General features: G+C 49.3%; 3 protein-coding genes across 4 annotated transcripts in view; all 3 read right to left on the reverse strand.

Annotated features, from left to right (window-relative positions):
- HOXA3 (homeobox A3) overlaps positions 1-18590 on the reverse strand; it is a 44247-nt gene that overhangs the window by 23012 nt on the left and 2645 nt on the right. For both annotated transcript variants that reach the window (XM_066239274.1, XM_066239272.1), the window contains exon 2: positions 8834-8937. The gene's annotated coding sequence lies outside the window, so the exon portion shown is untranslated. The remainder of the gene's footprint in view (positions 1-8833; positions 8938-18590) is intronic.
- HOXA5 (homeobox A5) lies at positions 9840-14361 on the reverse strand. The gene is made up of 2 exons (XM_066239278.1): positions 11798-14361; positions 9840-10823 (listed from the first exon to the last, which is right to left on the reverse strand). The coding sequence occupies exons 1-2, from the start codon at positions 12690-12692 to the stop codon at positions 10573-10575; spliced, it is 1146 nt and encodes a 381-aa protein (XP_066095375.1). The 5' UTR covers positions 12693-14361; the 3' UTR covers positions 9840-10572.
- On the reverse strand, positions 14381-16485 carry HOXA6 (homeobox A6). The gene is made up of 2 exons (XM_066239281.1): positions 16032-16485; positions 14381-14640 (listed from the first exon to the last, which is right to left on the reverse strand). Exons 1-2 carry the CDS (start codon positions 16471-16473, stop codon positions 14381-14383), a joined length of 702 nt encoding a protein of 233 aa, XP_066095378.1. The 5' UTR covers positions 16474-16485.

Consider the following 18590-nt stretch of genomic DNA (forward strand, 5'->3'; position numbering starts at 1 on the left):
CCAAAGAAGCATCCTCTTTAATGCCGGACCCGGCCTAAAATGGATGAGGCCAACAGACCCATTTCCTCACCAGCTGAACCCCTTCTCCATCTACTCACCGTGTCGGCGCCCGAGTCCCTGGCTTTTAAGAAGCCCGTTAAGGAGCCGCGGAGGGTGGGTGGGTGAGCAGCTGGGAGAAATTGGCCTGAAAATCTAAAGCTGGTCCGTCCCGGATAACCAGATAGGCACTTTTCATTTTGTCTTTCTTTCAGAGACAGACTCTGTTTTGTTTTGTTTTGTTTTTCCGGAGAAAAATCAGATCCTTCCAATAGCATCTCATTCGATGGAGGTGCTGATGTGAGAGTTAAACACGCTCGCATTTACTAAGGTGCGATTGTGAGAAAGAAGGTGGTGGTGCAACGCTGAGGGAATGGATAGAAGCGATGCCTCCACAAAATAGAGTTTTGAAACCAACAACTTCCTATTTCAGAACGGTTCCTAAACAAAAACAAACTACGCAGAGAGTAGGCACTGTGCCCAGTCTGATCGCCAACGGGTCTTTTCCCCGCTAAGAATTTATATCGTCTTTTGGATGCTACTCTCTCAAACTGAATCTCAGGGTAAAGTTCTACCTATAGGACAGTCTATAATTTCTGAATTGCGGGAAATTAGCATATTAACAATAATAGTAGTTCTGGAAAGGGGGAGAGAGAACTGTTGCCTGCCATTTGGTAATTGAAATTTGATGGGTAAACTAATTACACCATTATTAACAAATAAATTACTTAATTCCACCTAGTGTTGATCTTTGAAGTAAATACTGATGCCTTACTCGTATTGTGTACTTTCCCTTTCCCTTTCTGAACAACAGACACACCTAGATTCTCTACTTTTCAGCCTAGATTAAAGCAGTTCAAACTAGAATAGTCACCATTCTAAAAATACTTCCATATTGGCATGCAAAGCAAGGATTTTTTTCAGCTGGTGCACCTTATTTGATTTTTTTTCAGAGAGCAGTATAAACAGCTTTCTCAAAACTTGAGTCTGGAAGGCAGACAAGGAAAGTTATAGCCTGGGCCTGGAGACACTTCAAAAGGAATGTCAATTCTATCTTCATTTATATCGGTTACTCATATGAGTTACTAAATGCTGGAATATCCATTTGATGGATAGTCATTTAATGCTTAGCCACATAAAGCCTATTATATGGGACTAATCTTTAAACTAATTTAGGAAAAGAGGTTTAAAAAGGGATCATGTTAGCTTTTTAACCAGAATCACCCTGAAGTGGTACAAAGAGGTTTTTCCACATTGGCTGTGTGTCTGTGAAGAGTGCTGTCCATTGATGTGGAGCACCCTGAATATTTTTTTCTAATGAAATCTGAGCCACAGGCAGAAATCAACGCTGAGTATAATCTTTAGAAATCCTCTCTAGATTTGAGGAAGAATCTGGCCTGTGAAACAGCTGCCTAACCCAATATCTGTCTACAGTAAGGAAAGTAATACATACATATACACTGAATATATATAGCCTAAATAATATATACATAATGTAATTTAGAAAACTGGGCTCTATAGCTTCAGGGGGAGAAAAGACATGACAAGGAATTTTGCCATCGTCCTCATGTCATTAGCCTTGAGTACTAGGGTCTTAACCATGTTTGTTTAATATTATTTACAGACACTAAAACACAAAATTCATGTTGTTTAGCCTCAGAACCTTCTACCGGTTTTTACTTTAAAGTATTAACAAGGCATGGGCACTGTTTTGTATATGGTTAGCCTAAATGAGTTAACTGCGCCTGTGTTTCATGTGGTTCTATTACTTTAGGAAGATGGGCTTACACAGAATCCCCCAAGGCCTGTAACTTGTCTTTGTGGTTCGTATCATAAACACAAACGGAGCCAGGACCACCAAGTGTTATCTCACACACCGACATTTTGACATTTTACTGCAAGATTTATGGCTGTAATAAACAATCTCAGTACCTTTTCTGATCCTTCCCAATCTCTCTGTGCAAGCCACAGCATTATTCCATTGAGTCAAATTTTTTGAAAAACATTAAAAAAAAAAACAATCCTCTTGCCTTTACGCAAGATCCAATACACCAAAGTAAAGCCAGAAAGAAACTAATGCAATTAATAAATAAACTGAACTTTACCAGCAGCATCTCGCCCGAGAAAAAGATGGGATGCTCTGAAATGGAGCAGGGAGGGAGTGTGCTAATCTTCGCACACCAACTGGCTCCAGTCCCAAGCGGGGTGAAAGCGTTATCCTTTTCTTGGGAAACTGGTAAGCACATTTTCTCATTTCCACGTGCAGGGATAACATATATTCCCAACAAAAGCTTTCTTAAAATCCCATTAAGTGAAATAACTTTTCATCATGTCCTTGAATCCCAGATGGAGAAGGAGCAAGAAGGGAGTCCAAGAGAGAGGGAGGGCGAGAGGAAGGCAGTGTTTGCAGCCTAGTTTGAATCTGATTTGAATCATTTTGAATATATTTGGAATAGCCTTCCTTCTTGAATACAACCCTGTCCCAAGATTCAAAGTGACCGAACAGTGACACCGTGTGCATTTTGTTTCTTATTAATCTTACACATTGACAGTCTTTGTTAAATCACAAGGCGCGCCCTTCACCAGCCGACATTTTCATATTTGTTAGACGCGCTGACCTGAAGTTCACCTCGGCCTTGGACTTTGCGCTTCTAAAAGGTCTATACAGTGTCTTTTAGAGAGCAGGGTCTTTGCCCAGGTCACTCCTTCTCAGGGAAAACCAAGGGAGGAAAAGCAAAGGAAATGTAAACGTTATGGAATGTATTGACTGTATTTGTCCTTTGTTCTTTAGAACGAGAGTCCCCAGACTGACTATCCTCTATCTGAAGCACATCTCTGGAGCGCACGCAGCAATGGCTGAATTTCAAAATGCCTGATGGTGGCATTTGAGGGCTTTCCCCCACCTACACTAGACATATGATTTTAGAGAAGCAATACTTTATCAGCCATTCGAACAATTAATTAATTGTTTGGGGGTACAATTTCCTTGCAGTAGTTTATAAGCAATGAGCACGACCCAGGTATAAAGATAGAAATTTATATTCACACTATATATGAATTTTCACCAGGATTGTGTGAGAGGCCTAAAAATAAAAATTTTCCAAATAAAAAAGTAAGCACTCTAAAAGCAGTAACTTCTGCAGCTACCGTTTCCTTTTACTTTAAACACTAGCTAAGAGGTGTCTATGATTATTGAAGCTGACATGTTTCTAAGGTGTGGAGCATTTTAAACCAATAATATAATAACAAGTTTTTCTCAAAGAGACACATAATTGTCTTGGTGAGTAATGGCGGGGGCGGGGGGGGGGTGTTCAGTTTTCTTCATTTTGCTAGCCCAGATGTGGCGAAGTGTTCACTGCTGTAACAGCAGTCACCACAGTTGTTCCCTTTCTTGTTTTCATCTGGCACACCCCCATTTGGCTTCAAGCTCTTGGCCAGAGTGAAAACTTTACACATTGAACGGTGGAAGCAATCTGATTACTTCCACGATGGCAGTGTTTGGGAAATATTTACCACTGAATGTACCTGGCACCAGCAAATTCAATCAACTAAAATATATTGAGATGATCTTAGACATCCCTTCAAGAGTCTACAATCTGAGTAGTTGAATTAGCTTATCTCTATAGTTAAAAAGAAAAACCTAGGGAAACATTTTTTTTCTCTTTCTCTTCTCTGCTTCCCTGCAATAATTACTTAAAGATCAATACATAGAAAAGGAAAACATGTCCCCAGAAAATATATTCTAATGGCACCAACACTTACAGTTAATGTAGGCGCATTTAAAAAATAAAATATTGTTTAGCTCTCCAGTCACAACTCATATATGAGGCATGGTTCTGTATGCTTCCTTAACATACTGTTCCCTTTCTTTTCCACTCTCTCACCCTTCTTCCTTAGCTCTCTCTTCCTCTCCTTAACTTTTATTGGAAGTGTATTTTTAAAGAGTATTTTCTGGAGAATAGACGACGGTCATTATGCCCTGCCATCTGTGGATTCTACCTTCCTGCCCAAATGGTATTTTCTCTGCAGTTTAGCTATTCACTTATAGATTGAAGAATTTCTTTACATTTAGTGTCGGATTAATAATAAACATAATGAAAAATTTCCAACAACAGGAACATTTTCATGGGGCCAATGAGCATTTTCTAACATGGAGGAAGGGAGGAAGCCTGTCCCCTTGGGGAGGGTTTTTATTTTCTTCCTCTCCTTTCTAGCTCTGAGAACTCTGCATTAGGTCAGTGGCAATTTTAGAAAAAGCATTCTGCATTTGAAAATTGCAAAGAGTACATTGAGTACATTTCACAAGAAGTGCCAGTGTTTGCCCTTGTTCTCACACACTTTAGGGATCATTATGGGTCCTAAAAAGAAAAAAGTGGCAAATCAAAACTGCTGTTTTCAAATAAAGGTGTTTCCTGCCCGTTCTCTTGCCTTTGAAGGTACAACAGAGCATTGGCCACTTGCTAGTTATTTCTTAAAGGTCCGCTGATGAGTTTTGAGCTTTTTTTATTTTGTGACACACCCACAGACTCCTGGTTCTCCAACATCTAAGGTGTTGGTGTTTCAGTAATCTAAGCCTATTTACCTGCTGCTATTCCCTCAGAATGGGAGCAATAATTCAAGATGAAATACAGCATGTATTACTCTTGAAAAGAGGAATTTTCTATCCTTTTCTCCGTAATTGAGGTCATTCAACCACTAGGGTTCACCTGGAGTCCATACCGTGATACACGCGTCACTCCAAGCCATTTTATCTTTTGTGCTGATAGTCAAGATCGCAGCTCTAACATTGACATCAAACTCTGTCTGGGCAGATGACTAAGAGTGCTGCACAACGTAAACTTTTGACCCTCAACTTTTTGACCTGCAGTTGCAACGCACTAACCACAAAGATATACAAAGCCGTGCCTTTTCTTTCAGGGGAAAGCCCCCCTCCCAGGATCTCAGGGACGCCCTACTTCTGCCACTGCCTTTTAGAATAAGAGGGTGCATTGGATATTTTTGTGTTTGCGACCGTATTTCCTGTCAAATCTGCCTCCTACCTCTTTTTGTCAGCACTTAAAATAGGAATGAGATTATTTTGAAATCACTCATCAGTACATTTACAAAGAAAATTGGGAGGAGAGCTAGGGGGCTTCACAAATAGTGAAAGAAAAAAGAAAATGGGGGAGAGCAAGTAATGAAAGTTAGAGACATTTTTTTTCTTTATTTAAAAATAAAGACGCAGCCCTAATTGTTGGGCGAGCGTGGCCCAGGCAGGCGAGTTGACTGTGAACTTGTACTAAAGCGTGCTCTGCTGGCGGTTCCTAGGGTGTGCAGATTTATCTTCTCTGCATTTACTTAACCCGGCAGTGAACTGCGCGGGCGTCATTTGTTAGGTGATGACAGACTTCACCTCTAGCAAGGGCTGCTTCACAAAATCGCAATAATTACCCAATAACCTTCATAACAAATATTATTATTGAAAAGAGCAGTTTTTGTGGGGAGGAGACATAGTGAGAGGAGGAAGCTTTCTTTGTGGAAAACACCAAACAAAACAAACCTAGGCAGATCTTCCAGTTCTGGGGCTCTGAATGGCAAGGACTGGGGCACCCCTCTCCTATGTGGGCAGGAGCCTAGGTTGACCCCCTTAGCCCTGTCTGGAAGCCCCATTTATAGTTTTGCCATCGACCTGAAAGAAATTCTGCCCTAGAAGCCAAAGGGATGGAAGCACAGTGTTCTGCACTCTCCATGGTGGGCAGAGCTGGGCTGGACTCCCAACCTACAGCAGGGGAGAGGCTTCGAAGGGCATCTTTTAAGCTAAAAAGACTGTTTTCCTCTTTCATAGCCCATCTTTCAGGATGTAATTTGCTCTCCCCTCACTAATTGTTTGGATATAATACTTTACATCTCAAGAAATGAACATGACTCCATTTCTGGTAGAAAATTCTGCCTTGCTCTCCCAGAGCAGCCAACAATGAAGCAGGGGAAAGAGCAGAAGAGAAGGAATCTTGGCATAATGTTGTGAAATTAGACCATGGAAACCCTAACAAACCCCTAAGTGAGTGTGACCAGAAGCTTCCTATTATATTTACAGTTCAGGAAATATTGTCTCTTTGGCTTGTAGAAACAAACGGGCCAGCACATTTCGGACACCTTCTCCTTTTACAAGACAAGGAACACAGACAGACACTTCTGCCACCAGCTGAGGCTGGATGTCTTCATAAAGCCCCCAGTGACAGATATTTTCTTTCTAAGTTTCTCTGCAAAAAACAACCCAAAAGAATGCACGAGAAGAAATAACTTATCTCCAAAATGAGCAGATAACCAGCCATCCTCTTTACTAGGCTTCCTATGAATACAAGAAGAAAGAAAAAAATCTCCCCAGTAACTCTCACATAGGTCTGAGTGGATGCTCTATTTTTTTAAAGTCATTTAACTCCATGTGTGTTGGCCTGCTCCTTAAGCTCTAAAGTTTTATGAAGATTATAACAGACAGAAATAAGCAAGCTGACAATATTTATAGCCTAATTCTCTTAAATCATGGGAAAGTTTCCCTACATTGTGTGATTCTGGATATGGGTCCAACAAGCCTTTCTGCCCATTCCCACGCTCCAGAGTGGGATGTGGCCACGAAGGTAGTGTGGCTGCTTACTCCAGGCAAGTGGCTCAAGTGAATCTGCCAGCAGCCCCTATCACACTTTCTTCTGCTACTAATTTTAGTCACCAAGGAATAACTCAAGCAAGATCACCAAAGGAGCAACTAAAATAAAAACTTCACCCAGTATTTTCCAACAAAAAATCCAAAACTCAGAGCAAGCAAAGACTCCAGAATTCTTACACCTAAAATAATAAAAGAGAACCCGAAGAGCGTTTCTACTCTGGTTTCCACCACTTTGAAGACATGTTTCCATGAGCACTGAAACAGCTATGCCTTCTTTAACAGTTACAAAAAAAAAAAAAAAAAAAAGACTTTCAGAAATCTACCTTGCCACTCACTATTCAAGAGAAGTGGGACTTGTAAGATGGTTTTGATTTTTCAAAAAACTTCTCAGGTTTTCCTTTTTGGACCTCTGACTCTGGGGACATCTGTTGGACTAATGTTGAGTCTACGTGGCCTCTGCACAATAATATATGTTGAAATTCCAAATCTATACTTCAAATTTTTTCACTTTAAGAACTTAGTCAATATCTTCACCAAGGGTCACTTCTAGAAAACCATCCAGTTTTTTTTAAGGAGAAAACATTTGCAGACAGAAGATCCCAATGTTTGTTTCATTTCTTAGTTGGAGAATTTGGCTTGGTCCCTCAGATAGGATAGGGGGAAATCCACTAGCTCCCTTGTGGGTACCCATCCAGAGAAATACCCCAGGACAGGCCACAGCGTCCCCAGTCATTGCTTTGCCACTGAAGAATGTGGGGTTGGGGGTTGGGGCCAGAGAGGTTGCTGAGGCCAAGCTGGGATTGTACCCAGGAAAAATTTATTTCACCTTACTTCACCCGTTAGTGCAATATTGGAGACTGTTTTGGAAATCATAGATTATGTAAATTTCCTGGGATCAAACAGAAAGAGCAGCAAACAAAAGAAAGGCGGAAATCTCCTACTGACAAACGACCAATTTCTTCCCTCAACTACCCTTTATGACGTGTCAGGGAAAACAACCTAATGGCTCGGGGGACTTTTAAGTTGGGCATGAAGACACCTCGATTTCCCCCCAAACTTTAGGGCACAGTTTGGAAGAATTCCCCCCTGTATGTCGAATGGGAGTAAATTTCTCTAATCTTTAGTGTTATCTAGGGGAACGCCTAAGTTGCCTTTTGAGGTTCCTGTGCATAGATGTTTTAATTCTACAAAAGAGGAGAGGAAAGGAGAGAAGAGAGGGAGAAGAAAGGCAAGGCGGAAGAAAAGAAAGCGCTTTAACTCCTTTTATTTAGCCTGGGGATTCAAAGACTCAAGTTAAATCCGGCCATAAAGTTTATTGCTGCAGACTCACAGGCGGGTGAGAACAGTCCCACCGAAATAAAAAGAACGGGCAGGCCAGCAAGGTTCAGGGCCTGGTCCCGGGCGCGGGGGGCGGGGGTGGGGAGCCCTTCCCCCAGGTGGGGGTCCTCGGGCGCCCGCGTCCCGGGCTCGGCCTGGCCACGCGGGGGCCCAGCCCTGAGGTGGGCCCGCGCCTCGCCTCGCCTCGCCTGGCCGCCCCCTGCCACCCTCCGGCCTTCGCCAGCCTGCCTGCAACCCGGCCCCGAAGGCGGCCGCCTCAATTCAGTGCTGCCAAATGACCCAGGCCCGCGAAGACATATTGCCACAGCCCCACAAGGAATCCCGCCAGAGTCCTCCTCGGCCCTGCCCGGGCCTTTCTTTCCAACTCCCCAGCTCAGCGCGGCCCTCGGCGCCCGCGGCCCGCGCGCCACGGTCGCCCAGCCCCCACCCCGGGGCTCCGCCACCCCCCGAGGAGCCGGGACCCGCCACCGGAGTGGGGGCGGAGGGTCCTGCCAAGTCTCCACGCAGAGTCCCATTCACACACAAAAATCATCTTTTTGCACGCGGGCGAGCGCAGCGGAAGTCATTAACATCGCGGTGGCGCAGCAATTAAAGTTAGGCCTGGGGTGCGCCCGGCCACAGGCGCTGCCCCCGGGGCGGCTCCGCAGAGCAGGCTCCTGGCGCGGCTCGGGGCCAGAGGGAGGGCTGGCGCTCCCCTCGTGGGGTCAGAGGCAACTTCAGAGTTATCGAACCAGAGATAGAGAAAGAGGGACAGAAAGAGCCAGGAAGAAAGTTTTTCGAGTACAAATAAACTTGAAAGCGCTCAGGAGGCGAGCTTACCTTAACTCGGAGGGAGCCATTTTTCAGAGAGTTTTGAGAACTTGTGGTTTGGACACCTCTGGACCTAAAATTGACAATTTGAATGACCAGGCGGCACACGTAGCCTGCAAAAGAGTCAAATGGAGTCCAGCGTCAGTGAGATTATATGTTATGTGGTATATAATGTTGGATGTCAACTCCCCAAAACCATAAAACTTACTTTAATGGCCCCACGTGACGTTTTATAGCCAGTGAGCCGATCTGTCTGTGCTATGGATGATTTTACGATCTAATTCATAGACAAAACCCTATTCATTTGGCACCCAAATGTCATATAGCCGGAACTGGGGCTTATAAAGTTTACTGTTTTATAACTTTTAAAAGGAAAGACGGCATGAGTGTAAGCAGTCGGTAAATGTGCAAATCTCTAGTTGCGCTTTAGCTGCTCTGAGGAGTTTCCCAATCGAGCTAGGATGGGGTAAGTACCTTCCATTTGTAGCAAATTAATTGTAGCAAAAGAAGCCAACTGGGTTCAGGGTGAGGAGTGGAAAGGGGTGCCTGGGAGGGTTAGGGGCAGAGGGTTTGGGGGCCACAACTTAGCATAGCAGCCTCAAGTGGAGGCCCAGGATGGCCTTAGGAAAACAGGCAGCATCTGTGTGGGCCCTTGGGCCGCTAACAAAGCCCTGGGCTTTTCCTCCTTTCTCTCTCTTCCTCTCTTCTGTACCCAGCAAGTTAACTTGGTTACCTCCGAAATGGGTAGGCTGGACTTAGGCTTTGGAGGCCCCCTACAGCTTTTCTACCTTCTGCCCTGAACTTTCGGAAAGGCCGGAGTGAGGGAGGTGCGGAGGCAGGGTGCTGATCTGAGGTCGCCTTGCATAGGCAGCTGCTCAGGTAACCTCAGACTCACCGGCTTCCAGGACTGGACAGACAGACAGAAGTGCAGAAAGAGCCGCTCACTATTTGGCACAAACCAGACCAAGAGAACTTACAATAGAAAGTTTATTTTTTTTTGTTTCCAGTCAGTATTTTTTCCTTAAAAACAAATACAAAAAAAAAAAAAAAAAAAAGCTGATCACAGTTTGCTTAAACAGCCAGACTTGGACAATATTTGTAACTTTGTTCACAAAAACATACATCACTGAAGCTGCGCTTATAAGAGCCACTTCCAGAGTTCGTGCAAAGGGTCCTACAAAGGCACGCAGGGACACACCGCTTGGAGTCACAGTTTTCGTCACAGAGTCACTAGTCACTACACGTCAAACAAGTTGTGTCTCATCAAGTCACCTCTACAACAGCATTAATTACACAAGGAATATAGGTAGTTTGAATAAAAATATCTTTAACAGCTTGGAGCTATTGAGACAGGAACACTTCCACTCACATGCACAGTTAAACAACTGGAGTGCAACACACAACATTGGCACTAAACGAGGTTGAGGGGGGACTTTTTGTGTTTTTTCTCTTTTCTTTTTTTGTTATAGTTACTTCAAGTAACACAGCTTGCTTCATATAAATAAGTTAAAACATCTATTTTTTTTTTCAAGACAAAGCCATTCAGGACAAAGAGATGAACAGAAAGCAGATCTACTTATACAGGCGCTATAATGGCAATAAACAGGCTCATGATTAAAAGATGAATTAGGGCAACGAGAACAGGGCTTCTTCACAGAAGGAACACAAGGGAGTTTCAGAAAGTCACCTTAGTACTGACACTATGCGGGATCCGCTAATACTGCTCAGTACTTTAAACGCTCAGATACTCAGGGGCGGAAGGCCCCTCCCGCCGCCGCCATGCTCATGCTTTTCAGCTTATTATCTTTTTTCCACTTCATTCTCCGGTTTTGGAACCAGATTTTAATTTGTCTCTCGGAGAGGCAAAGAGCATGTGCTATTTCAATCCTTCTTCGGCGGGTCAGGTAGCGATTGAAGTGGAACTCCTTCTCCAGCTCCAGGGTCTGGTAGCGCGTGTAGGCCGTCCGGGCCCTCTTGCCTTCCGGGCCGCCTATGTTGTCTGCAACAGAGAAGTCAGCGGTTTAGCCACTCAGCCCTGGCCACCCAAGTCCGCCAGCTGCACGAAGCCAGGGTCCTGAGCGAGGAACAGGGGAGAAAAGCTCAACAAGTCCTCCCTCTGTGCCCGCCTCCCCCCCTCCCCGGAATTTCCTTCCCTCTTCCTTTCTAGAGTGAAAACAATACGATTTGGACTCTGGAAACAATCGGCCCATCCGAGGCTGGAACCGCGTCCCAGAGGATCGCCAGGCTTTCCTTCAGTCCTCCCCTGCCCTCTGGTCCTGCCCCTGGCGTCCTAGGCTGGGGCACAGCCCCTCCAGGCTGCCCACTGCTCAGAAACCCACCAAAGCCAGGCTCTTTTCTGAGCGTCCAAGTGGCCTCCGGGTCACCCTCCCTTAAAGTTCCAGCCCCGAGAGCCGCCTTCCGTTCTAGCCTGCACGCTTGGGGCTCCTGCTTTCTTTTTCTTCCCTTTTCTTTCCTGCTCTTCCTCCTGCCCCCCAATTTTAGGATCCCTCCAACTCTAGCTTGGATTATTCCCCCCCATAGCCCCTTTTCGGGGACTCTAATTAGTAACGCTGTTTCCCCAGCGTAGCTCTCCTCATAAATTATCCGTCCTGACAAGCCCGATTCACAGCCCTCCTGCCATCCTCTACCTCTCTGCGCCCTGCTCGGCTGGCCTGACCCAGGAGCGCGTTCCGAGGCGCTGGGTCTTCTCCTTTCTTCCTACTTTTAATGTCTAAACCTGTCTGTCCAAAAGCGGCCTTCCCTCCCCCCCACCCCACCCCAACTTGCGAGCTCAGGACGCTGCGAAGAAGTGGAGGATGGAGACAGGCAGGGAAGAGAGCGGCGGGAGAGGCTCCACAGGGCTGGGAGAAGCGAGACCAGGAGAGAGACGGGGAGAGAGGGCGGTAGAAGAGAGAAGGGGACCGAGAGCCGCGCCCCCGAGGCCGCACGGATTTAGAAAAAGGCTGGCTTTACCATGACTTATGTGTAGCTTGCGCATCCAAGGGTAGATCTGGGGTTGGGCAGGCGGCGCCGGGCTCGGCTCACTCTGCGCGCTCGCCTGCTCGCTGCTGGCGGGAGCGTCCTCCTCGGCTCCGGACGCCGTGCCAACCCCCTCTCTGCTGCTGATGTGGGTGCTGCCGGCGTTGGCCGAGGCGCCGCTGGAGTTGCCCAGGGAGTTTTTCCCGCCGTGGTGGCTGTCGCTGCCAGGCGAGGGGGCCACGGCGGAGCAGGGCAGCGGGTCTGGCGGAGGCGAGTGCGTGGACGTGGCCGGCTGGCTGTACCTGGGCTCGGCGGGCGCCGCGCTGGCGCCGGCCGCGTAGCTGCGGGCGCGCTCCCCGGAGCCAAAGTGGCCGGAGCCCGAGCGGCCGACGCTGAGATCCATGCCATTGTAGCCGTAGCCGTACCTGCCGGAGTGCATGCTCGCCGAGTCCCTGAATTGCTCGCTCACGGAACTATGATCTCCATAATTATGCAACTGGTAGTCCGGGCCATTTGGATAGCGACCGCAAAATGAGTTTACAAAATAAGAGCTCATTTGTTTTTTGATATGTGTGCTTGATTTGTGGCTCGCGGTCGTTTGTGCGTCTATAGCACCCTTGCACAATTTATGATGAATTATGGAAATGACTGGGACATGTACTTGGTTCCCTCCTACGTAGGCACCCAAATATGGGGTACGACTTCGAATCACGTGCTTTTGTTGTCCAGTCGTAAATCCTGCCTGATGACCTCTAGAGGTAAACTCGTGCACTAATGGGGGAGTTGGGTGGAGGCGAGAGGGGTGGCGCGCGCGCCCCAGGCGCGTGCCCGCCGCCCGGCACCGCCGTTCAGTCGGACTCGAGCGCCACCCGCTGGAGGCATGGCGCATCGCTCCGCTTCCGACCCGGGGCTGCAAGGGCCGGGGTCGAATTGAGGTTACAGCCCATTATGGCAAAATTATTGCATTTCCCTCGCAGTTCCATTAGGATGTACCAATTGTGAGGCCGTCAGCTGCCGATCGCGTGCCCGGCGAGGAAGCAGAGGACTGGGGGGAGATGGTGGCTTGGATTTTATTTACAACAACTTTATTTCCCCGCTGTGCAGCCCCTCTTATTTTTGTGTCGAGGTTGGGGTCGGTTCTGCCCGTCCTGCCGGCAGCTCTGAAATTTGAAAATACAGATATCACCTTCGGGGAAGGGGGGAGGCCATTTAGCCAATTGGAGAAATAAATCCTGCCCGCAGCAGCAGCTACAATTACGGCTCTGTTTTTGCGAGCGCATGAGGGACAGTGTCCCTGCCGCTCTTAAATGACAGGCGTCTATTAAAGATAGCTTTTGTGTAGTGTTTCTCCGAGGCGAGGTCAAATTCCATACACTTTTATAACCAGATTCTATTTTTTTCTTTCGTGTAAATATGGTTTTCGTGTCATTAATTTGCTATTTGGTTTGCTTTAAGTATCCAGCCTGGAGAATCTTCACCACTGGGTCCTTTCCCTGAAGCCAGCAGGGCCCCAAGTCGGAGGGTTCTCGGTGAACCCAGCTAGTGGGCCCAGGCTTCCTGCAGCCACTGAAACTGCTTGGGTGCTGGGGAATCCGTGGGCCGAGTTATTAGGGTCTTGCTTAGACCTCCAGGAGTAAATTGAGGGCGTTAATGGAAGCATTTTGTGGCAGTGCCTAGTATCTCCGTAGTTATTTTCTTGGGATCTGAGAGACGAAGGTAAATAACAAATATAGCCGAAAGGCATGCAAGGGTTTCCCCGCTGGAGGCCCGGCGTGGCAGGCGCCCCTGGCAGGTCTAGAAACCATGACTCTCGCCGCTCCCTGGGCCCTGGGCCCCCTCCTTCGGGCCTGAAAGCTGCTGTGGGGGCCGCGCCGGCACTGGCGGAGGCGGGGAGCCGGAATCCGGAGCCCGGAGCCTTCGGGAGCCCAGTCGCTCCCGAGCTGTAAAGTTCCACCCGCGCCCAGGCTGACTGGGCTCAGCTGAGGCCGCTTCTCTTCCACGGACGGTTGCGCGCTGGGCCGAGAGACCAGGCTCTCTCGGGGTCCCCTTTGTTCCTCGAGCTTCTCCTGCCTGGGGGCTGCCTGGAAGGCCACCGCGGTGCTGGGGCCCCGAGCTCTAGGCCCCCTCTTCGCAGTGGCCGGAGTAGATTTGGTGGTGCCCTCCGGGACTTGGTGGAGAGGGGCCGAGGCCAAAACGCCCAGACACCACAAGGGGCTCGGTCCCGGGGTTCTTTCCTCTCCAGCAACCCCGCGTCCCGAGCTCAGGGGCGCGCAGAGGCGCTAGCACAAGAGCCCGGGACGAATTTGGGGCGCGCCCTGGACCTGGGCAGCCTTGGACAACGGGATTGCGTGTGCAGTGCGCCCCGCTCTGCTGCTGGAACTGGCTGTGTTTGATTATATATATGTATTTTTTTTTGGTAAGAAATAAATGCTCAGGCGTTTGCAAAGCTCCGGGCTCCCCTGAAGCTGCGAAAGCCCCCCGGAAGGTAGCAGGCAGGGAGAAAAGTTGGGGAGCAGACGAAGACCAGGGGGCACAGCCGAGAGGGCTGCGGCGCTGGCCTGGTTCCTGCCCAGGCGCCTACTCGCCCGCCTTTGCCTCCGCTTCCTCCCCGCTGGGCTGTGTGGAATTGATGAGTTTATTTTCCTTTTTCCACTTCATGCGGCGGTTCTGGAACCAGATCTTGATCTGGCGCTCGGTGAGGCAGAGCGCGTTGGCGATCTCGATGCGGCGGCGCCGGGTCAGGTAGCGGTTGAAATGAAACTCCTTCTCCAGCTCCAGGGTCTGGTAGCGCGTGTAGGTCTGGCGGCCTCGGCGCCCGTGACTCCCGTACACAGCACCTGCAGGCAGAAATGGCCAGGCGCCCATGAGCCAGGATCCGGGCGGCGGAGCCAGGCAACCCACACCCCGAGCCCCGGGCCTCTGGACTGGAAACCGCCCGCCTTCACTCCAGCCTCTCTCACTATGTCTTGGGCCAAAATCCGGCTCGATGGGAGATAATTTCATACCAGCTGAAATGTTTTCCACCTAAAACGACTTGAGGTGGGAAGTTAGTGTTTTTGAAAAATCTACTCTGTAAGAAAACCATTACAAGCAACTGAATATAACGAGCATTCTTAATTTGGGGTACTGAAGTCGTGTTTTGTGGGAGTGTAGCGTGTGTATGTCTGGGAGTGGAGGGTGTGGAACCCCATGGGTAGTGTAGACACTCTGAATCCACATATGGATTTTTGTGAAGACGTTACTGTAGCCAGCCATCTCAGGACTCAAAACGCTTTTTGGGAAATTAAAATGCCAGTTTTTTCAAATCTTTGCAAGTTCCCCCAAATTGTATAGCTCTTCTGAGAAATGTAGAGCTTCTTTGGGAAAACAAATGGATTTTAAAGCAAAAAACACTGTTTTAAAATCTGCATTAGGCGCTGTCCTGCTCCAAGGGTTCCCTGTGGAGTTTGTGGAAACTAAGGGCAAAGAGATGGAGCTGTGGGCCATCTGGGGTTCCTGGAAACGTAGGTCTGTGATGGACCTTCTGTTCTGGTGCCAAAGGACCCACGGGTGGGGGCTCCCCCAAGCTGGGTGTCTCAGATTCAGGCAGGGTCTCAGAAGTAGGCAGAAGTTGGCTGTAAGTGAACAGTTGCGTGAAAGGGGGAGGGGGAGGGAGGAGAGAAAAGAAATACTGAGACGGGGTAGGTGGCCTTCGAAAGCTTTGGGGAGACCCTGGAAGAGACCAAATAAGGGTGTCTATCTATCTGAGTTTCTGAAGGGCAGGAAGAAAGGGGGTTAGGAGGTGAAGGGGATTATCAGTGGTGGGTGCAGAAGGCCTTCTCCGCTTGGGAATCTGAGCAGGGGGTTCCAAAGGTGCACTGTGGGCAGGAGCTCCCTCCCAGCCAGCCTGGCTCTCTCCTTAGGTTGCCCCTGTCTTGGGTCTCACACAGCATGGCAGTGACCCCCCCACACCCACCCTCCCCTAAGGTGTCGCCTTACACGGACACTGGTGCCCTGCCTTCACTGCTACAGCTTGATTGCCCCATTGGGAATGGGCTGGGTTTTTTTTTTTTTTTAATCTCTTTTTTTTTTAAGTCAAAAAAAACTTTGTTCATTCTTTCCTCCAGTCTTTCTATTTCCTCTTCCGACTTTCTCTGTCTCTTCCTTCCTTCCTTCCTTCCTTCCCTGCCTCCTTCCTCCTCTCCCTGCACTCTCTGGGGGGGAAGGGTGCTGCAGGGAAATGCCTTACCCGCGCAGGAGTTCATCCGCTGCATCCAGGGGTACACGGGGCTCGTGTACTTCCGGTCGCTGCCTTCGTCATGGAGGGCTTTGCCCGGCACGCTGCTGCTGTCGGGTTTGTACTGCTGCTCGGGAGAAAAGTGCAGGTAGTCCCCGGGGCCCCTCTGCTTGCCACTGCCCGAGGGCGAGGCGCCACTGAGATCCTTATCGGAATAGAAACACGAGGCCCCGTACTCGTAGGACGCCCGGTTGCAGGCCAGGACCGAGTTGGACTGTTGGTAGAAACAAGGTGAGGTGTACGTCTTGTCCGGGAGGCTCGACGCCCCGTACGAGGCCGGGAAGGGCCTCAGCGCGTCATAGCCGGCCGGGTAGAGGGGCAGCTGGCCCAAGAAGGAGTCCTGGCCGCTGGGCAGGCTCCCGGGGAAAGTGGGATTCACAAAATAGGAACTCATTTGCGCGCCCCTCTGCAGGACTGTGATTTGTTGTGTATTAGTACATCTGGCTATAACTATTAGTAGTCATCGAACTGGTTTGTTTCTGGATGGCCGAACGCCAAAAGCGACAGCAGCAAATCGCACCAGCTGACGCGGCGGCGGCCAATGGGAGCGAGCGCCGGAGCCCGCTCCCCGGGGACCGCGGCGACCGAGGCAGCAAAGTTACAAACAGCCCCCAGCCCGCCCGCCCGCCGCCCGCCCGGCAGATTAATGGGCGCGCACAGCCGGCCGGCCCGGCTCCCCTCCCGAACGCCAGTGGCGGGCACAGCCCGGGCAGGGGCGCGCGGATCAGGCCGGGATAGGGTCACTTGCGCCCAGGCCGCCGCCAGGCCCCGCCAGGCCCGGCCAGGCCCGGCCAGGCCCGCTCTTTCCTCCTCCCCTTTTTCCTTGTTGGATTTTGCTGGTTTCTCTCTCCCAACAGGAAAGCTGACAGCCCCGCGCCGGGAGGGGCGGTGACAAGGCCGGCTCTACTCCGGGCCTGCCCTCCCGGCTGGGCGCTGTCTGCCCCTCCCCCCGCGCGCCCCTACCCTTGGGTGCGAGCTCCGGAACAGGGGAAGGGCTCTGAGAAGCCAGGCCTGAGCTCCTTGCTCCGCACTCCTGCGCCGTAGGAATCAGTGCACCCCCTCCTCCTCTCTGTCCCTACTCCTGCTGAGGGCCTGGGGCCTGCCAGCAGCCCAGGGCAGAACGCTCACCTGGAGCTGACCAGGACTTGGCCAAAGGTAGCCTCTCACCCCGCCAGCCCCCTGCTCGCACACACAACACGCCTTCTTTGGGTCCCCACTACTCCTCTCTGAAGGCCAGCGACTGTTTGGCCTCAACTCACCCCCACAAGCTTTGCGCCCCCGCTCCGCCTTTGAACCCAGGAACCGGGAGGCCAGAAACCACTGGTGTCCACAAGAAAGGGACCTACAGAAGAGTGGCCTTGAGACTGAGTCACCCAGAAGCCAGCCACGAGAACTGCTTGCCTCACGCAGAGCCCTGGGAATCGCCCTCTGCCGCCTGGACCGCTCAAACTGGGACAGATCCAGATATGAAATCTCTGTCCTCATTCCAGAGGTGCGGACGACCCGGGGTCCCTGGCCCAGCCGATCATAGAGGGCAGCTCGCATGGGCCCAAGGCTGCGGGGGAACTGATGTGCTGGGAGTCTGGGGTGCTCTGTGCCCCGCACTGTCCTGGTCTGTATCCTCTTTCCTGCCTTTCCTGGGACTGGTCCTGGGCTTGGCCCAGACAGTCGCTCCAGAATGGGGACAGTTGTTTCACCAGCTCCAGGAAATCGCCTGAATTGCTTTTACCGCAGTTCCAGGTTTGGCCTTTCCCAAACAAGACATAAAAAGCCTGTCTTGGCTGCTTTCTCTGGCCTGAGAGGTGTGCCTTCTAGACAGTTGACTTTTACAGCGCATGGATCAATCTCATTTTGTAAAATATGATATCTTTCCAATGGCATTTTTACGGCTGTATTTTTTTAGGCTTGTAAAACCCCTTGAATTAGCTTTAAAATCCTCAATTCTGTGGATATTGAAGAAAGACTATTTATATGATCGGGTTGAATTTCTGTAGGCTGTTTATAAGATCTGTAAAACTCTGAAAATGCAGAGAATGGGGTTCAGGATTTGTGGGGGTGGCAATGCCCCCTAGGAATCTGGAAACGATTTTCTTAATCTCTTCCTTGCTTTTCGATTTTCTCCCCTTTCCTCACTTCCCCCAAAGGGAAAGAATTGGACTAAGATCAGTTAGATGCACAGAGCCTAGCATGCACCCTTAAAAGCAGCTGTTGCCCACCTCTGGGGGCTACACCCAGAAGTCTTCTTGTTGTGCCCCAATCAATCCAAGCTGGAAAAGTTTCTCCTTTGCATATATAAAAAAGAGCCTGCCGGGAGAGCATAGAATTTTACATTCCCTTTGCTTTTCTTCAGAGAAAAACTCTAATAGATGAAAATAAAACCCAGGTATCAAAATTTTTAAAGAAAATTATTTTTTTCAAACTATATTTCAAAAAATCTTGTTTGAGTTCTTGTTTCTTAAACAAGACCATCAATTGACTGTGATTTCAAGCAAGTTCTTATGTAAGACAAAA

The sequence above is a fragment of the Saccopteryx bilineata genome, chromosome 7 (assembly GCF_036850765.1).
Source record: "Saccopteryx bilineata isolate mSacBil1 chromosome 7, mSacBil1_pri_phased_curated, whole genome shotgun sequence".
In the NCBI taxonomy this organism is placed as follows: domain Eukaryota; kingdom Metazoa; phylum Chordata; class Mammalia; order Chiroptera; family Emballonuridae; genus Saccopteryx; species Saccopteryx bilineata.